The 16,334-nt window shown below is 39.3% G+C and overlaps 1 protein-coding gene across 1 annotated transcript in view; it reads left to right on the forward strand.

Moving 5' to 3' along the window:
* Positions 1-3,746, forward strand: part of LOC123599067 (plasma membrane ascorbate-dependent reductase CYBRD1) — a 34,599-nt gene extending 30,853 nt beyond the window's left edge. The window contains exon 4 of the mRNA XM_045480179.1: positions 62-3,746. Coding sequence (XP_045336135.1) covers positions 62-359 — 298 coding nt within the window. The 3' untranslated portion in view covers positions 360-3,746. The remainder of the gene's footprint in view (positions 1-61) is intronic.
* Positions 3,747-16,334: the final 12,588 nt, after the last annotated feature.

Raw genomic sequence — 16,334 nt, forward strand, 5'->3', positions numbered from 1 at the left:
CTGTTTGACATGCTGCTGCGTCACCCTATTTGTAATTGGACATACTCTCTCTTTCTTGTAGGAAGAGTTCTGGGTACAGTACATCTCCACCAGAAGGTGTTTTCACAAATACCCTGGGCCTTCTGATTGTGGTATTTGGGGCCCTCATTTTTTGGATAGTCACCAGACCACAATGGCAGCGTCCTAAGGAACCAAATTCGATCTTTCTTCAGCCAAATGGAGGTGCTCAAGAGGGAGTGGAAGGCTCAGCAATAAACTTTAGCAACGTGGACAAATCAGATTCAGAATTAAACAATGAAGTGGCAGCAAGGAAAAGAAACTTCATCGTTGACGAGGCTGGTCAGAGATCCACCATGTAAAGGGTTGTAGAGATGTGGCCATATCACTTCACTTTTACAAACTAGCTCTACAGTTTATCGCTTCTTCTCTCTAGCCCCAAGGTGATTGGGCCACAGAGTCAATATTTATTTTAATCATAAAGTAGGATTCCTTGGAAGAGTTTGTATTGATTGAGGCCTATGAACTTACCTGAATTGGAAAGGAGATGATCGTGTAAATAATAGCAGATATAAATTGTGGTTATGTTACCTCTTTCTTGTTGAGGACCAAAACATTTAGCACAGTGCCTTGCATAAAACAGTCGATCAAAATGTGTCTCTCAAAAACAAACAAACAAACAAAAAATAAAAATGTGTCCCTCGGTTGGTAAATTTCATCAGCTGGTGGCATCTCTGGCCTCTTGTCATTTCCTGTTAATTCTGGGAGTCCAGTTCTAACACTTTAGAATTAGATCTGGGGCAGGGTTTATGCTACACAGATAATGTGAGCAGAGTACAGAAAAAAATTTAGGAAACTAACTGGTTCCCTTTTCTCAGCACTCTCTCCCCAACTAGTTTGAGCTCAGATTGGCCCTAGAGACCAGGGTTATATGAGAGCATTTTGAGGCAATGACTGAACCAAATGTAGCTAAAGAGATCTTCTCTTGTCAGACCTAGAAGTTTTTCTAAAATTCCACTTCATCCCAAAGCTCTCCCTGGGGTTTGGCGTATTTTATAACCCCAGATTCCAAACCAAATTAGAATGGAATATGCCTGAAAGCTTACGTAGCGTAAACTGCTCTACAAACCTCAAAGAGCATTTTTTCCCGACTTTCCTTTTTCATTTTAGAAAGTACTTACGTGGCACATACTACCTGCCAGACACTATTCTAAGCACTTTATAAATATTGACTTGTTCAATCCTTAAACTTTTCTCGGTAGGCACTATTATTATCTCCATTTTACAGATGGGAGATCTGAAGCTCAGAATGGCTAGTGACTTGCCCCAAGGTCACACAGCTCATCAACGGTAGAACTGAGATTCGTCACTTGGCCATCTGACTCCTTCGTCCACGACCCTAACCACTTCTCTATGCTGTATCTTCTATTATATACTAGTTTGTACACTGCTGGAGTGCAGTGGAGTTGTTAAAGTTTAACTTCTGGCTCTCTTTTCCAAGGCAGATTCCTCAAATAACCAAGGAAAGAGGCCCACCCATACCTGGAAATAGATCATGGCACCCTGATGCAGCCAACAAGCCATGGCCTACCTCAATGCCTCTTTGATCTTAAAATTGTATCTTGGTGACAAAGAAAGATTTGGAGAAGAATATATTAACTTTCAAGATGAATCAATTACAAGTTTTTTTCTTCAAGATCTTAGCTGCTGTATAGCTTTGGGTTTGGGGATAGGAGAGACTCACCTCGTGGTCTGCCCTTCCCGGTGGCAAGAGCTAAGGTCCTTCCTGATTTTGGTGGAATTTTAGGTGATATCTAGAGCTTTGAGTTCTTGGTAGTGAGGTGAGAGACTCAGAGGTGACATCTTTCATGCATGGAGATCTCTGTCTTGACTCTAGCTGACTTGAATTAAGACCTAGAGTAGTGCCTTTGCTGAAAGGATGCTTTTCATTTTGGGATTGATTTTTGGTTTCCCTGCAATTTTAAAGTGGGGCATTTTGATGTGGGTGGAAACCCTACAGTTTATACCCAATACACTTTTTTTTTTTTTTTTTTTTTTTTAAGTAGGCTCCCTGCCCATTTCGTGGAGCCCAGTGTGGGGCTTGAACTCACAACCCTGAGATCAAGACGTGAGCTGAGATCAAGGGTCAGACACTTAACCAACTGAGCCACACAGACACCCCTACACCAAACACACTTAACTTTTTTGGTGCTTCATAAAGTTCCTTTTAAGTTAAGTGGTAGTTACCTCCATAGACTGAATATGAGCTTCTCTCCATCATGTCCCTTAAGCTTCATGCCTAACCATTCAAGATTCCCTTACCAAAACACTGTTTTCTTCTTATTTAATTCTCCTTCCAAAATTGGTAATGGTGTCTTAAGTATCCCCAGTACCCAGCCTAATGCCTGCTGGCCCGCTGTGAGCACAGTTAAATTCAATATGGACAGAGCATGCTACAAATTTTGGTGTTACGTGGAAGAGTAATTGCGTTGTCACACACAAACGTATTTTCGATAAATGGATGTTTCATTACAAGGAGGTGCCCCAAATTCCAGGAGTGTTTTGGGGGAAGGCGATAGTCCCAATGACCGAAGCTGCTATTCCATTTTATGTAGGCCAAGGAAGAGGTTACTGGTGAAAAGTTAACTATGGATTTGGCATGAGAATATTCTATTCCATTGCAAAGTCTTTGAGCACATATCATCTCAGCCCTTTATTTTCTCTCTCATGGGCTAATGCGAGGGCAATCTTACAGATATTATAAGAACTTCTTTCTTTCTCAACCTTTATGAAAACAATGCATAGTAAAATATATCTAGAAAACCTTTCTGAGACTCTTCTTTTAATGGGATTTTTATTCTAATGGTAATTGTACCTTTATCTTTCAAAAGCTGGTATTTCCTACCTAAAGCCATCTCTCCCCAAAATATCTCATTAAAGAGTCCACAAAAAGAAAAGGGGAGAAGAAAGCCTTAGGTATCATTTCCAAAACAGTGATTGAAATCTTCCCAAATAATTATAGCTTATATCATCTGCAGAGATAGTCTGGCTTGGCTTACCCCATAATCTAATTTCAGAAAGAAAAAAAAAAAAAGCTTTTATTTTAGCACTCATCTAAATCAACACTAAAGCCTTTTCTCTGGGTGGGTTTTATTGAGAAACTCAAATGAATATACTTTTTGAATTAATGTTCTCAGATGCATACAGCTTTCTGTGCTTCTTGTGTCAGGCTGATTTCACCCTCCAGAATACTTTCCTTTCCGTTCCTTGTGTGGTTTCGTTTAAGCTATGCTGGTTAGAAACAGCATCTCAGACCTTACAATCAAATGACAAAGAAGCAATTGCACTTTTTAAGGGATACTGACAAGTGGTTCCTATTTTCTAAAGGACAAAAGAAAGAGAATGTCTTGTTTTTAATTAGGCTCTTTTCCCCCCGCTGAGTTGAAAATTGCAGTGCAATACCGATTGACCACAACGCCAGAGCTAAAACCTCAGAGAAAGAACTAAAGTGTTATGCTAATTTTACTGCAATATGATAGAATTTTTATCTTGTTATGTCCTTCTTGTGATAACTCTGACACAAAACTGTTAACTGCTATGTCTTAGAGGTGCACATAGGAAAGTATAGAAAAAAAGAAAACTACTATTCTTTATCCCTTAGAAGATGCCTGAACATTTTGAAGTGGAAAAGATTACTATGTTTAAATTTGCCTTCTTATGGAAAAATATTAAATAGCCTGAATATTTTATAATTTTGTAGAAAAAAGATACATCTATTTTTTCTTGACTTGTTTTTATATAGTAATAAAAGTTATTTTGGAAGCGATTTGTGTGTTATCCATTTGTCCAGGCTGGATGGTGGAGGCATTGTTCTGCAAGTTTCTGTTCTATGGTTGTTTGTTTCGTGGAAAAAAAAATTTTTAAGTTTCTTTATTGAAAATGCTGTCAGAGTACCACACCATTTCCATTGCTGGAAGGATCAGAGGATTGTTTCAAAACTGCCAGCGTATCCTCCTCCATGCAGGATCTGAACTGGAGCCATCCTTGTAGTGCAGAAGGGAGCCGTCGGTGTAGGCAACCAAAGCAAAGTGGGAAAAGCATGGAAGGAGAGCCTATTAAAAGAGTTGGTTATTACAGAACTCTGTTTACAGTAACTTGTCCTTGAGAAAGTATGTAACTCATTATGGATGAATTGTTGACTAGTCGCATCTGAGTAATCAGTACTCCTCCAGTCTTAATCACTCATTTAGCCTTTTTCTGTCTCCTGAGAAATTGTCTAGCTATAATAACATCGTTAATATTATATATACAATATGCAATAGAGCTATAATATTGCATGTGAATTGAATTTTTATGTTCCATCATATTTTGTATTCTTATTTTCAGAGAACTGTATATTATTTTAAATTTATTTTAATTGGCAAGTACTTTTGATACGTTATGACTATATGGCTCAAATACATTAACACGTAATTTTACATATATTAGCTCATTTAATTTAATTTGCGGTTGTACTGGACATTTACATTGTCCGCCATGCCCAGCCTTACAAACACAGCTGTGTTTTTTTGACCACCCGCATTTCCTCAGCCACAGCTAACTGGATGCTAGTGGGAGAAAACACATCACCCACATGTAGACTTTTCACAGCTCACCAACATACTATGAAGTAGCCTGGTATGAAATGAAAATATCCTCTTTCATTTCCTTTCAGATTGAGGAAGGAGGACTTCAGAGGATTTGGGCTCTCTCCTTTCCAAGAATTTGAGTTGGGAAATACTTCAAGAATAAGTCAGAACAGAAGTTAAATGAATGCCTGGTTACAGGAGCCATGAGGAAATCTAGACCAGAGATCAGGAAATTGTCTTTAAAGAGCCAAATAGGTTTTGTGGACCGCATGGTTTCTGTGGCAAATACTCAACTAATGCCATTGTAGTCAAAAGAGACCACAGACGATAGTAAATGGAGGAGTAGGACTATGTTCCAATAAAGCTTTATTTACAAAAAACAGTGGCAGCCCACATTTGTCCCACAGGCCAAAGTTTGCCAATCCCTGGTCTAGACCAGGGATTAGGTGGGGCTATGAGAGTTCATGACAGGCTAAAATGATAAGAAATCAAGAACTATGTGGTGAAGAGAAAATACTGATGATAGAGAGGAAGGATTGGCAGGTCATAATAGGAAACACAAGTGGGCAGTGGAGTAGTCTTGGAGAGGGTGGCCAACTCAAATTAATGGCAGGTACTAGAGTGAAGATCCATGAAATGCTGCTGAGTGTTCCTCAAGGTTGCTATGGATTCAGTTCCAGTTCCCTTGGAGACTGCTCCTCAGAATCACGGGAGGTCTCAGTCTCTTTTTTGGCACTAAATAAAATTCAGTGAGTTAAATGCCATTAATCCTGTTTTACGAACAAGGAAACTTAGGTTCAGAAAGGTTAGGTGTTTGCCCAAGTCACCCCGCTGCTGAGCAGTAGTCAGGGTATACACATAGGTCTTCTGACTCTTAAATTTAGAATGATTTTCACTATACCCTCAAACCAATACTCCAGTGCACTTCAAAATTGCTACCTAACAAAACTCTGTAATCCAGAAAACAAAGACTGAAACTGTAATGTAAACAACCATCTATTCCCTTATAAATTTTAAGTGTCTTTAATAAGGCAGCGTGGAAATTTTGGTATGCCACCGTGATAGATAATATCCAAAGATGACCACATCAGTTCCTCTTCTCCTCATATACACACACACTGCTCCTTATACCGGGAGATAAATTTATTTCCTCTTCCCTTGAATCTGGGCTGGCCTTTTGGCTTCCTTTAACCAATGGAATGTAGAAGCAACATTCTGAGAATCTGAGCCCACGCCTTAAGAGAACTCACATTCTATTTCCTCCCATTGGAACCCATCCAGTATGCTGTTGAGGGAGTCTGGACTAGTCCACCTAAAGGCCACCCAAAGAGAGACCCTAGAGAATAAGAAGTCATGTTAGGTGTTCCAGCCCCAGATGAGCTCACATGCATGAGATTCCAAATGAGATCAGCAGAACTACCCGGCTGAACTCCGGTCAACTCACAGAATCATGAGAAATAATAAATAAGCCTTATTTAAGTCACTGTGTTTGGAGGAGGGGGGGGTTGTTATGCAACAATGGATGTGATACACTACTCTTATTTTAAAAACTTAATTGGGTGTAGACTAAATCCAAATAGGAAGTATTTTCCAGAATGTGTTCTGTAGGGTTTATTACATTTTCCTTAAGGATTTTGTTGGTTTTGCTGAAAAAAGAAGTTTGGGAAACACAGAATTAAACAAAGTTAAGCAGTTTTTTTTTTTAAAGGTGGGACTTTGCACCAATAACTTTCTCCAATAACTTATGAGTATTTTCAAGCATACAGAAAAGCTGAAAGAATTATAGAGTGAACATATAGGTACCTACCACCTAGAGTCTATAATTAGCAATTTGCCATGTTTGCTTTATCACATTTCTATTTATTCATCCCTTTCTTCATCAAATACCCCATCTTAAGTTTTTATACATTTCAAAATGTTACAAACATCAGTGAATTGGCATGGGTAGACATTCTTAGTTTGTTCACTATCATAGAGGGAAAGCATTCAATATTTTATCATTAAATATGTCATACGTCCCTTCATCAGGTTGAAAATTTTCATTTGCAGAGTTCTTTTTAAAGCCATGAATTGGTTAAATTTTGTCAAAAGATTTGTCTGCATCTACTGAAATAATCATATTGTTTTTCTCCTTAGGTCTGTTAATATAATGGTGAAATACACTGGTTTATGAAAGTTGAACCAATTTTGTACTCTTGTCATGTGTGTTACAGCTACATATATTATAAACCAATAACAGAGTTAAAAGTTTTGCTTTATATAATCATATGTAATTTAAAGAAATAAAGAAGTACTGTATCCATGTTGCTCAGGCTATTTTTCAAATTTAGAAAGTCTTCTTACCAAAACAATAAAAAAGGGAAAGAAAGAAATGAAGAAATTTGCAAAAATAGCCTTCTAAAAGTTATCCACATATTTATCATTTCCAGTGTTCATCACCCTCCTGAAGTCTCCGTTTCCAACTGGCATCATTTACCCTCCTGCTGGAGAACTTCCCTTAGTATTTCTTTTGTGCAGGTCTGCTGATGATAAAGTCTTCTTGTTTTCATTTTTCTGAAAATATCCATATAATTTTTGTTTTTGAAGAATTTAGTTAGTAGATATAAAATTCTGGGTTGGCAGACATTTTGTTTCAGCACTCTAAAGATGTCCTTCTACTGTGTTCTGGCCTCAATAATTTATGATGTTTAAACAGTAGTCCTTTGTGTTATTGTTCCCATGTATATAATGTGTCTTTTGTTCCTGGCTGCTTTCAAGATTTTCTCTTCATTTCTGGTTTTCAGCAGTTTAATTGTGATATATCTGGGTGTAAGCCATTTTTTTTTAATTTTAATTTTTTAATTTTTAATTTTTTTATTTAAAAATTTTTCTTATGTTTATTTATTTTTGAGAGACAGAGTGCGAATGGGGAAGGGGCAGAGTGAGAGGGAGACACAGAATCCGAAGCCTCCAGGCTCTGAGCTGTCAGCACAGAGCTCAATGCGGGGCTTGAACTCATGAACTGTGAGATCATGACCTGAGCTGAAATCAGAAGTTTAACCAACTAAGCCACCCAGGCTCCCCTAGGCTTTTTTTTTTTTTTTTTTTAAATCATGCTTTGAGTTTATTGAATTTCTTGAATCTATAAACTGCTGTCTTTTATCAAATTTGGGACATTTTTAGCTATTATGTTTTCAAATATTTTACTGCCCCATTCTCTCTTCTCGTTTTAGAATCCCACTTATAACATGTTTGCGTTTTGATATTGTTCCCAGGTCATTGAGGTTCTGTTAGTGTTTAAAAACTATATACATTTTTTTGGGGCGCCTGGGTGGCGCAGTCGGTTAAGCGTCCGACTTCAGCCAGGTCACGATCTCGCGGTCCATGAGTTCGAGCCCTGCGTCGGGCTCTGGGCTGATGGCTCAGAGCCTGGAGCCTGTTTCCGATTCTGTGTCTCCCTCTCTCTCTGCCCCTCCCCCGTTCATGCTCTGTCTCTCTCTGTCCCAAAAATAAATAAACGTTGAAAAAAAAAATAAAAATAAAAAAATAAATAAAAAAAAAATAAAAACTATATACATTTTTAAGCAAATGAAAACTCAAGTTATTTTACATTTGTATAGGTATTATATATTCCCTCTTCTTTACTTTTAAAAGAACTTTTTATTTTGAAAGAATTATAGATTCACAAGAAGTTGCAAAGATAGTGCAAAGATGTCTTGTATCTTCCTGATCCAGTTTGCAGGCCAATGGTTATATCTTACATAAGAATCACACAATATAAAAATTGATATTGGTACAATGTGTGTATATAGTTCTATGATAGTTTATCATGTGTAGACTTGTGACCACTACCACAGCCAATATACAGAACTTTTTTTTTTTACTTTATTTATTTATTTTAAAGTAGGCTCCATGGGGCGCCTGGGTGGCTCAGTCGGTTAAGTGTCTGACTTCGGCTCAGGTCATGATCTCACAGTTCGTGGGTTTGAGCCCCGCATTGGGCTCCATGCTGACAGCTTAGAGCCTGGAGCCTGCTTCGATTCTGTGTCTCCCTCTCTCTCTCTGCCCCTCACCTGCTCCCACTCTGTCTCCCTCTCTCTAAAAAATAAAGAAACATAAAAAAACATTGTTTTTTAATAATAATGTAGGCTCCATGCCCAAAGTGGGGCCTGAACTCATGACCCTGAGATTAAGAGTTGCTTACTCTACTGCTGGGCCAGCCAGACATCTCCAAGATACAGAACCCTTGCATCACCACAAAGATCTCTCTCATGTTACTCCTTTATATTCACACCCATCACCTCTCCCCCCCATACCATTTATATCCTTTTACCCTCCCCATTTATAATGTAGTTATCTTAAATACTTCTACCTATTAAGAATCACATCCAACAGTATTATAATTTTTGTTTCAACCATCAAAGAAAATTTAGAAAACGCATTGAGGAGGAAATTTGTATTTGTCTCATCTATTTACTCTCTTCATTGTTCTTCTTTCCTGATTGATGTTCCAAGATTCTTTCCGGTATAGAGAACTTTCTTTAGCTATCCTTTTAGGGTAAGTGTGCTGGCAACAAGTCTCTTAAGTTTCCCTTCGTCTGCGAATGATTTTATTTCCTCTTCATTTCTGAAAGACATTTTCAGTGAATATTGAATTATGGGTTGATAGTTTTTCTTTTAGCACTTGAGAAATGCAATGTTGTTTGTTCCTTTTGGGCTCCATAGTTTCTAATAAGAAATCTGTGATCATTTAAATTGTTTTTCTTGGGGCACCTGGGTGGCTCAGTCGGTTAAGCGTCCGACTTCGGCTCAAGTCATGATCTCACGGTCCGTGGGTTCGAGCCCCGCGTTGGGCGGAGCCTGGAGCCTGCTTCAGATTCTGTGTCTCCCTCTCTCTCTGACCCTCCCCCATTCATGCTCTGTCTCTCTCTGTCTCAAAAATAAAACATTTTTAAAAATTTAAAAAAATTGTTTTTCTTTTATAAGGAGGGTGCGTTTTTTCTCTTGGTGCTTTCAAGATTTTGTCTTTGTCTTTTTTCTTTTGGAAGTTTGATTCTGATGTGTCTTGGTATGGATTTCATTGTCCATTCATTACAAGCATATTTTCATTTATATCCCTGAGCATAGTTACAATAGCTGCCTTAGAATCTTTGTTTATTAATATCACTGTCCGCCTCATTTGGATCATTTTGAGATGAGTTTCTATTGGTTGCCCTTTTCTCTTGAATATGGGCCACATTTAGCTATTTCTTTGTACGTCTAACAATTTTTATTGTACGCTGGACATTGAGTGTGGTTGAAGAGTCTGCAGGTTATGTTATATTCCTCTAAAGCAAATTGACTTTTGTTTTTTTTTTTGTTGTTGTTTTTTTGTTTTTTTTTTTTTTAATTTTTTTTTTCAACGTTTATTTATTTTTGGGACAGAGAGAGACAGAGCATGAATGGGGGAGGGTCAGAGAGAGAGGGAGACACAGAATCGGAAACAGGCTCCAGGCTCTGAGCCATCAGCCCAGAGCCCGACGCGGGGCTCGAACTCACGGGACCGCGAGATCGTGACCTGGCTGAAGTCGGACGCTTAACCGACTGCGCCACCCAGGCGCCCCTGACTTTTGTTTTAATAAGTAGTTACGTTGGTTACGACTCAATCTGTACGCTCTGTTTACACTGAAGCAAGCAGCAGCTGAAATCTCTGCTCTGTTCATTTAGTCTTAGATCGGTCACTTAGTCTGCCCTATGCTATGTATAGCTCAGGGTTAGCCAGAGATGTGAGTGGAGTTTTTGTGCAGAATTTAAGTCTATGCTTAGAAGCTCTCTTCTTTCCAGGGTTCTCTCCTTAGATTCAAGCTGCTGTGGTCACACTGAATTTAGTTTGCTTATTCTTAAAGCCGGTAAACCTGATCTGGGTTTTAGAGGAAATGTTGACTTTAGCTGGGCAGACAAGGCATGGTGATATTTAGGTCTGTTTTACCAGATCCTGACCATCTTGTAAGCTATTTTAGAACAGAGATTGGTCCTACATTTAGCAGGAAATCGCTACTTAGGAAAAACCCTCCCTGGTTCCTGTTTCTTCTTCTTTGCTCCTGCTCCCACCACCCCTTGGTCTGAGTGAAGCATTTCTCCCCAGAGCCTTCAAAGAATCCTGCTCCTGCCACTAGCTCTTTTTATCAGGCTGTATCTATTGCTCATTATCTCTCCCTCCCTGATTTCTATAAGTGTTGGAGAGTTGGGATTTGTACTCCCAGGCTTATGGTAGGGCCAGATAGGTATATGTTGAATGTTTATGAAAGTTTAATCAACAAGATAAGCAGACTATGAAAGCAAGAGAGATGGTCAGTGGTGGATAAGAGAAACGAGCATGGGGCAGCAGAACTGGTGAGAGCTGCTATCCCTTTTGTGGTCAGACAGAAGGGGTTGTTGTTTGGCCCTAAGCTGAATTAAATCTCCCTTCCTGTCTCACTGGCATTTTTTAAAAAATCTCTTCACTCCCCAGTTTCTCAGTTCCCTAACCCTACTATTTTGCTCTTATCAAAAGCCATTCATATTAATGTGCATGGCAAGATGAAGACTGGAGAGGGCACCTCTAATATGAAGGAATTTTCTTGGAACCACTTGGAGGGCTTAGTATGTGTCCACAGTGGACTAGTGTCTCCCTCCACCTGGAGAACGTAAAGGGTGGAGAGACAGGCTAGTTAGCTTTTCAAATGGTGGAGGCAGAGAGGCCACTGCTACACTGGGAGAAGCCTGCAGATCCAGAGGCTGTTGGGCAAAAAGTTCATCTCCAGTCCACAAGGCACTTACTCTGTCCTTGGCTAGCACCTAGAAATCTGGTGATATCGATGGCGTTTCTACTTTAAGAGGGTCTTTTGCCTTTTTAGGTAGCCCTCTTAGAGAAGACCTAAGATGACTTCTTGCTGTATACTGCCCTTGGGTCCATATCTCTTCTCACAGAGATGTGGATTTTCTTCCATGATAATCTGCATAGGGAACAGTCTTGGATCCCAGAGAATAAATTTTTAATTATGGAGTGCTAAGCTTTAGGCAGCTAGAAAAAGGAAGACAGTATGAGCTGAACACGGCCCTCCTCATTCACCAGGAAGACACAACCCATAAGGCCACCCATTATAAAGACAGGCGAATTTGGGTGGAAAGGATGCTGGATAAGTGAGGTGTATTTGTTCCCACAGTCTGTCAATCTCTGTTCTTATTGGAGGTAGCCCAATATGCTAATGTATATTGCAAATCTGGATAAGAGGGTATGCATATTTTGTTTTTTAAAAAAAGACAAAGAACACATGTGATATTACCTAAGTTTTCTTATTCAGATCTTACTATAGTTAGGGAGTCAGCTACCATCACTTTCCTTCTGGTAGAGACCTGAGGATGTGTGAAGGACGAATGAAGGTTACGGGGTAAAAAGAGGAAGTCTATGAGTGATTGAAGAATGCCCCATTAGGGTGGATTTTTTGGAAGCAGAGGAGGCTTTCTCATTGACTTTTAAGTGCATTTGGCCATCTTTGGTTCAATACCTACTGGTATATACCTGGGAAATCTCTAGGCTGAGTGGAGTCCTATGGGTTTTGTTTCAACTGGAAGGACATCTGGTCCTCAGCCTCAAGATCAGAATCTTGCATAAGCATTTCCTCCTTTTGGTCAATGTTATGGTAGAAATTTAACTTGGAGCCCAGTCCATATAAATGTTTTACATGTACTTCTATCACCGTTCTTTCCTCTTCCACTGTGGCTCAGCTGGGGGAAAGTGGAGACAGGTGAAAGCATCCTTGCCTCTCCCAGCTTGACCCAGCTCCCTCTCTCTCCTATCAGAACTCCTCTTTCCCCTCATGTCTCTGGCTAGGGGGCAGACTATGAAAGATTCTGGGCCCAGTGAACTCACCTGGAACATTCAAATAGAGGAAGGAAAGCAAAAGAGGGCCGAGGTAAGGGAAGAAGTAACAGCTTTTAAGTGTGACTTTACTCACTCCAGAAGAAGCAAAAGTACAGTATAATTCAAGCATGTGCAAAAGTTTGGAGTGGTGATCATGATTCAGGCCCCATGGGTGGAAAATTATCCCTGGCCTTCCACTCCCACGCCCAGTCTCTCTCTTCCCTCTCTCTATCACACACACACACACACACACACACACACACACACACACACATCCATCTCTCCCTAACATGTAGTTTATCAGTTTAAATCAGCATGCAAAGCTGGATATGTTTCTTTGTTTCATTAAAAAGATTTTTAAAACATTCTATTTCTACCCTGCAAGATGATATTGCATTTATAAAGTTGTTCTCCTCACCTCCCATTCAATTCCCTGACTCCGATCTTACCAAGTACCAATATTTGATTGATTTTGAGAAGAAAACCCTCCTCCACAGATTAGGAAAAGGGCACTGAGGTCAGATGTTCAAGATCCATTTTCCCCCAGAGGTCTGGTGGATCCTGGTTCCCGGAGGCAACACAATGCACACAGCCATGCTCTCTCTTTCATTCCCTCTTGTATCCAGAGCACTGGACTGCAGGTGAGGTGCAACAGGAGACTGAGAATCACTACTGTGGTGATCATCGGTATGGCAAATCGTCTTTAAAGATGTCTTGTCTTGGGGCGCCTGGGTAGCTCCTTCAGTTAAACTCTTAATTTCAGCTCAGGTCACGATCTCACAGTTTGTGGGACTGAGCCCCATGTTGGGCTCTGCACTGACAGAGTGGAGCCTGCATGGGATGCTCTCTCTCCCCCTCTCTCTCTCTCCTCCCCCACTCATGCGCATGTGTGTGCTCTCTCTCTCTCTCTCTCTCAAAATACATAAACTTTAAAAAAAATAAAGATTTCTTATCTTTGGAAACAATGTACGATAGAAAGAGAGTGGACAAATACAATGTCATACTATAAAAAGCTATGTGGCCATAAATTATTGTATAGGTAAGTATTTAACAATATGGAGAACTGTTCATAAAATATTATTAAGAAAAATAAATATTATATAAAACAATTTGTAAATGTTAATGTGCATTATGTCTCTCTCTCTCTCTCTCTCCCTATATCTATCTATCTATCTATCTATACACATATGGTTATATGGTTCTCACTGGGACAGTGTAGGATAATGGATATTTTAAATATCTCTCTTTTTAGGGTGCCTGGGTGGCTCAGTCAATTAAGCATCCAACTGCGGCTCAGGTCATGATCTTATAGCTCATGAGTTCAAACCCCTCATTGGGCTCTGTGCTGACAGCTCAGAGCCTGGAGCCTGCTTTGGATTTTGTGTCTCTGTCTCTCTGCCCTTCCCCCACTTGTTCTCTCTCTCTCTCTCTCTCTCAAAAATAAATAAACATTACAAAAATTTTTTTAAATATCTTTTTGTTTTATCTGTATTTCCTACAATCAACATGTATTGCATCTATGTTAAGAAAAACATCACAAATATTTAAAAATATGTATTATCAGAAATCCATCTGTCCAGTTGACATCATCCAAATCTTTGTTTAGTCTCATTTAACAAGAAATAAAAGCAATATTTTTAAAACCAAGATAAGTAATTTCCCAACACCAGGAAAGAGGAACCAAAGCATTTGCCAAGAGTCCAACTTGGTCAGACACCAGACTGGCCTGAGGACCCATTTGTTCTGCAGTACTGATGATCCTCAGATCTGGAGGCATCAACATTCTCAAGGCTTTCAAAAGTAATGTAAATTACCCGAAGCTGGTCAGTATCGAATCTTCTCAACTGGATAAAACAGAAAGATCTGGATTCTTGTAAGAACTCCGTCATGGTCCAGGAATGTAACCTTGGACAAGCCACTTGATCTCTCCATCTTCTGCAAAAAGAGGCCCTTCTTTTTCACTCACCAATGATTCATGGAGGTGCTCCTCTGTGCACAGGCATTATCTGTAGGCACTGCCCTCGGCTCATGCTAGAACGCTATGAATCTGTGTTATTTTATAGACTTGCCCTCAGTTTAGCTTAGACCACCATTGCCATGCTTCAGCACAGAGTTATCCAGAATTGTCAGACCTTAAGAGTAGAGCAGAACTTTTGTAATCTAAGCATTGAGAGTTCCAGGAAGAGGAGAAAATTAGTGTGGGCTTTTTAAAGATGACAAAAGAGTCAGACTGGGGTAAGAAATAAACTGAATGAAGAGTCAGAGATTGTAATCTACTTGGCTTAACACAATGTGGAGGAAGGGGACAAAAGGGAGAACCCCTGAGAAAAAGCAATGGGGAAAATTATTGATCATTGTAGTAAATTCCCAAGCCTAATAGTCTAAATGCCTTATTTCCCCTCAACGTACAATTCATTATTCTTTTCAGGCAAGAACAATCTGAACCAAACAATGTTCCTGTGTTTTCTATTATCGCAAGAGAGAGAGAGAGATCAAATCAAACATCTTTGTCCTTGAATATTTAATATCGTACATAATGATAAGATCATAGGATTTGACAAATATAGGAAACATGGGCCCAAATCAATAGACTGGTGCTTTGTTCCAGAAAAACTGCACAGAATAAACGTGACCATAAAGAACATAATAGGGTCAGGAAAAGTAATTTTTACACTTCTCAGAAGATATTTAGATACATTACGAGACATAGCATTTTCGTTTGGTTTTGGTATATCATAATTTGATTGCTTTTCTGCATTGCACAACAACATGCTTACCAAGAAAATTCAAAGGCCCACCGGTAGTAAAAAACTAGTTGAAAAATGTTCAGGGGCGCCTGGGTGGCTGAGTCGGTTAAGCGTCTGACTTCAGCTCAGGTCATGATCTCACAGTCTGTGAGTTTGAGCCCCGTGTCGGGCTCTGGGCTGACAGCTCAGAGCCTGGAGCCTGCTTTGGATTCTGTGTCTCCCTCTCTCTCTGCCCCTCCCCTGCTCATGCTCTGTCTCTCTCTGTCTCAAAAATAAATAAAAACATTAAAAAAGTTTTTTTAAAAAAAGAAAAATGTTCACATAAGGACAGGTACTGACACTCAGATGTCACAGACACAGATAAAAGTCATGTAAGAAAAAGAAATATGAGGTATTAAATAAGGGAAACTGACCACTAACCAGAAATTTAACGATGAGAACAAAAATTCCTTTGGGCAAAAGTTGGTAAACACATTCCCATTTTATAAGACTCCTAAGAGCCCAAGGTCATGGAAAACAAACTAGTTGAAACAATGTCATGTTATTTGAAAGAAACTTCACTGTGCTCAGTTGTCTTAGCCAAATACAGGGGTGGTAAAGTAAAAGTGCATTGTACATCAAAGTCGAGTGGAAAGTCAAACCTAGTTAGATGCTCCGAGGTCAGGATTGAAGATATTTCTGGCCACTGTGACACTTTGATTCATTAAATGAACACTAACAGTGAAATGAACTCATTTTTCATTATATAAAAATGCAACAGTGTTCCTTGATTCATAACTACGTGGTTCTTTTACTTGTGTTAAGAAGTTAAGAAAGCTCAATTGAGATCATACGAATATTTAGTCTTTCGAATCCAGAAGTGTGCCATCTGAGGATTTTTGCAGCTATTACATGCATGGACAGGTGCTCTGTACATATTCTAGCATTACTGGAGTATTTTGTATGTGCAAAGACTTGCTAGAAAACTTCTGCCCTTGCCTGTCTCTCCTTCACACATCTACATCACGGCTTTCCTAAGTAAAATGTTGTAGCATTATAATACCTTATGGGTTGTACATTATATATTATGTCATTAAATATGTGAAGTACATTTTATGGTCC

Source organism: Leopardus geoffroyi, chromosome C1 (genome assembly GCF_018350155.1).
Source record: "Leopardus geoffroyi isolate Oge1 chromosome C1, O.geoffroyi_Oge1_pat1.0, whole genome shotgun sequence".
In the NCBI taxonomy this organism is placed as follows: Eukaryota; Metazoa; Chordata; class Mammalia; order Carnivora; family Felidae; genus Leopardus; species Leopardus geoffroyi.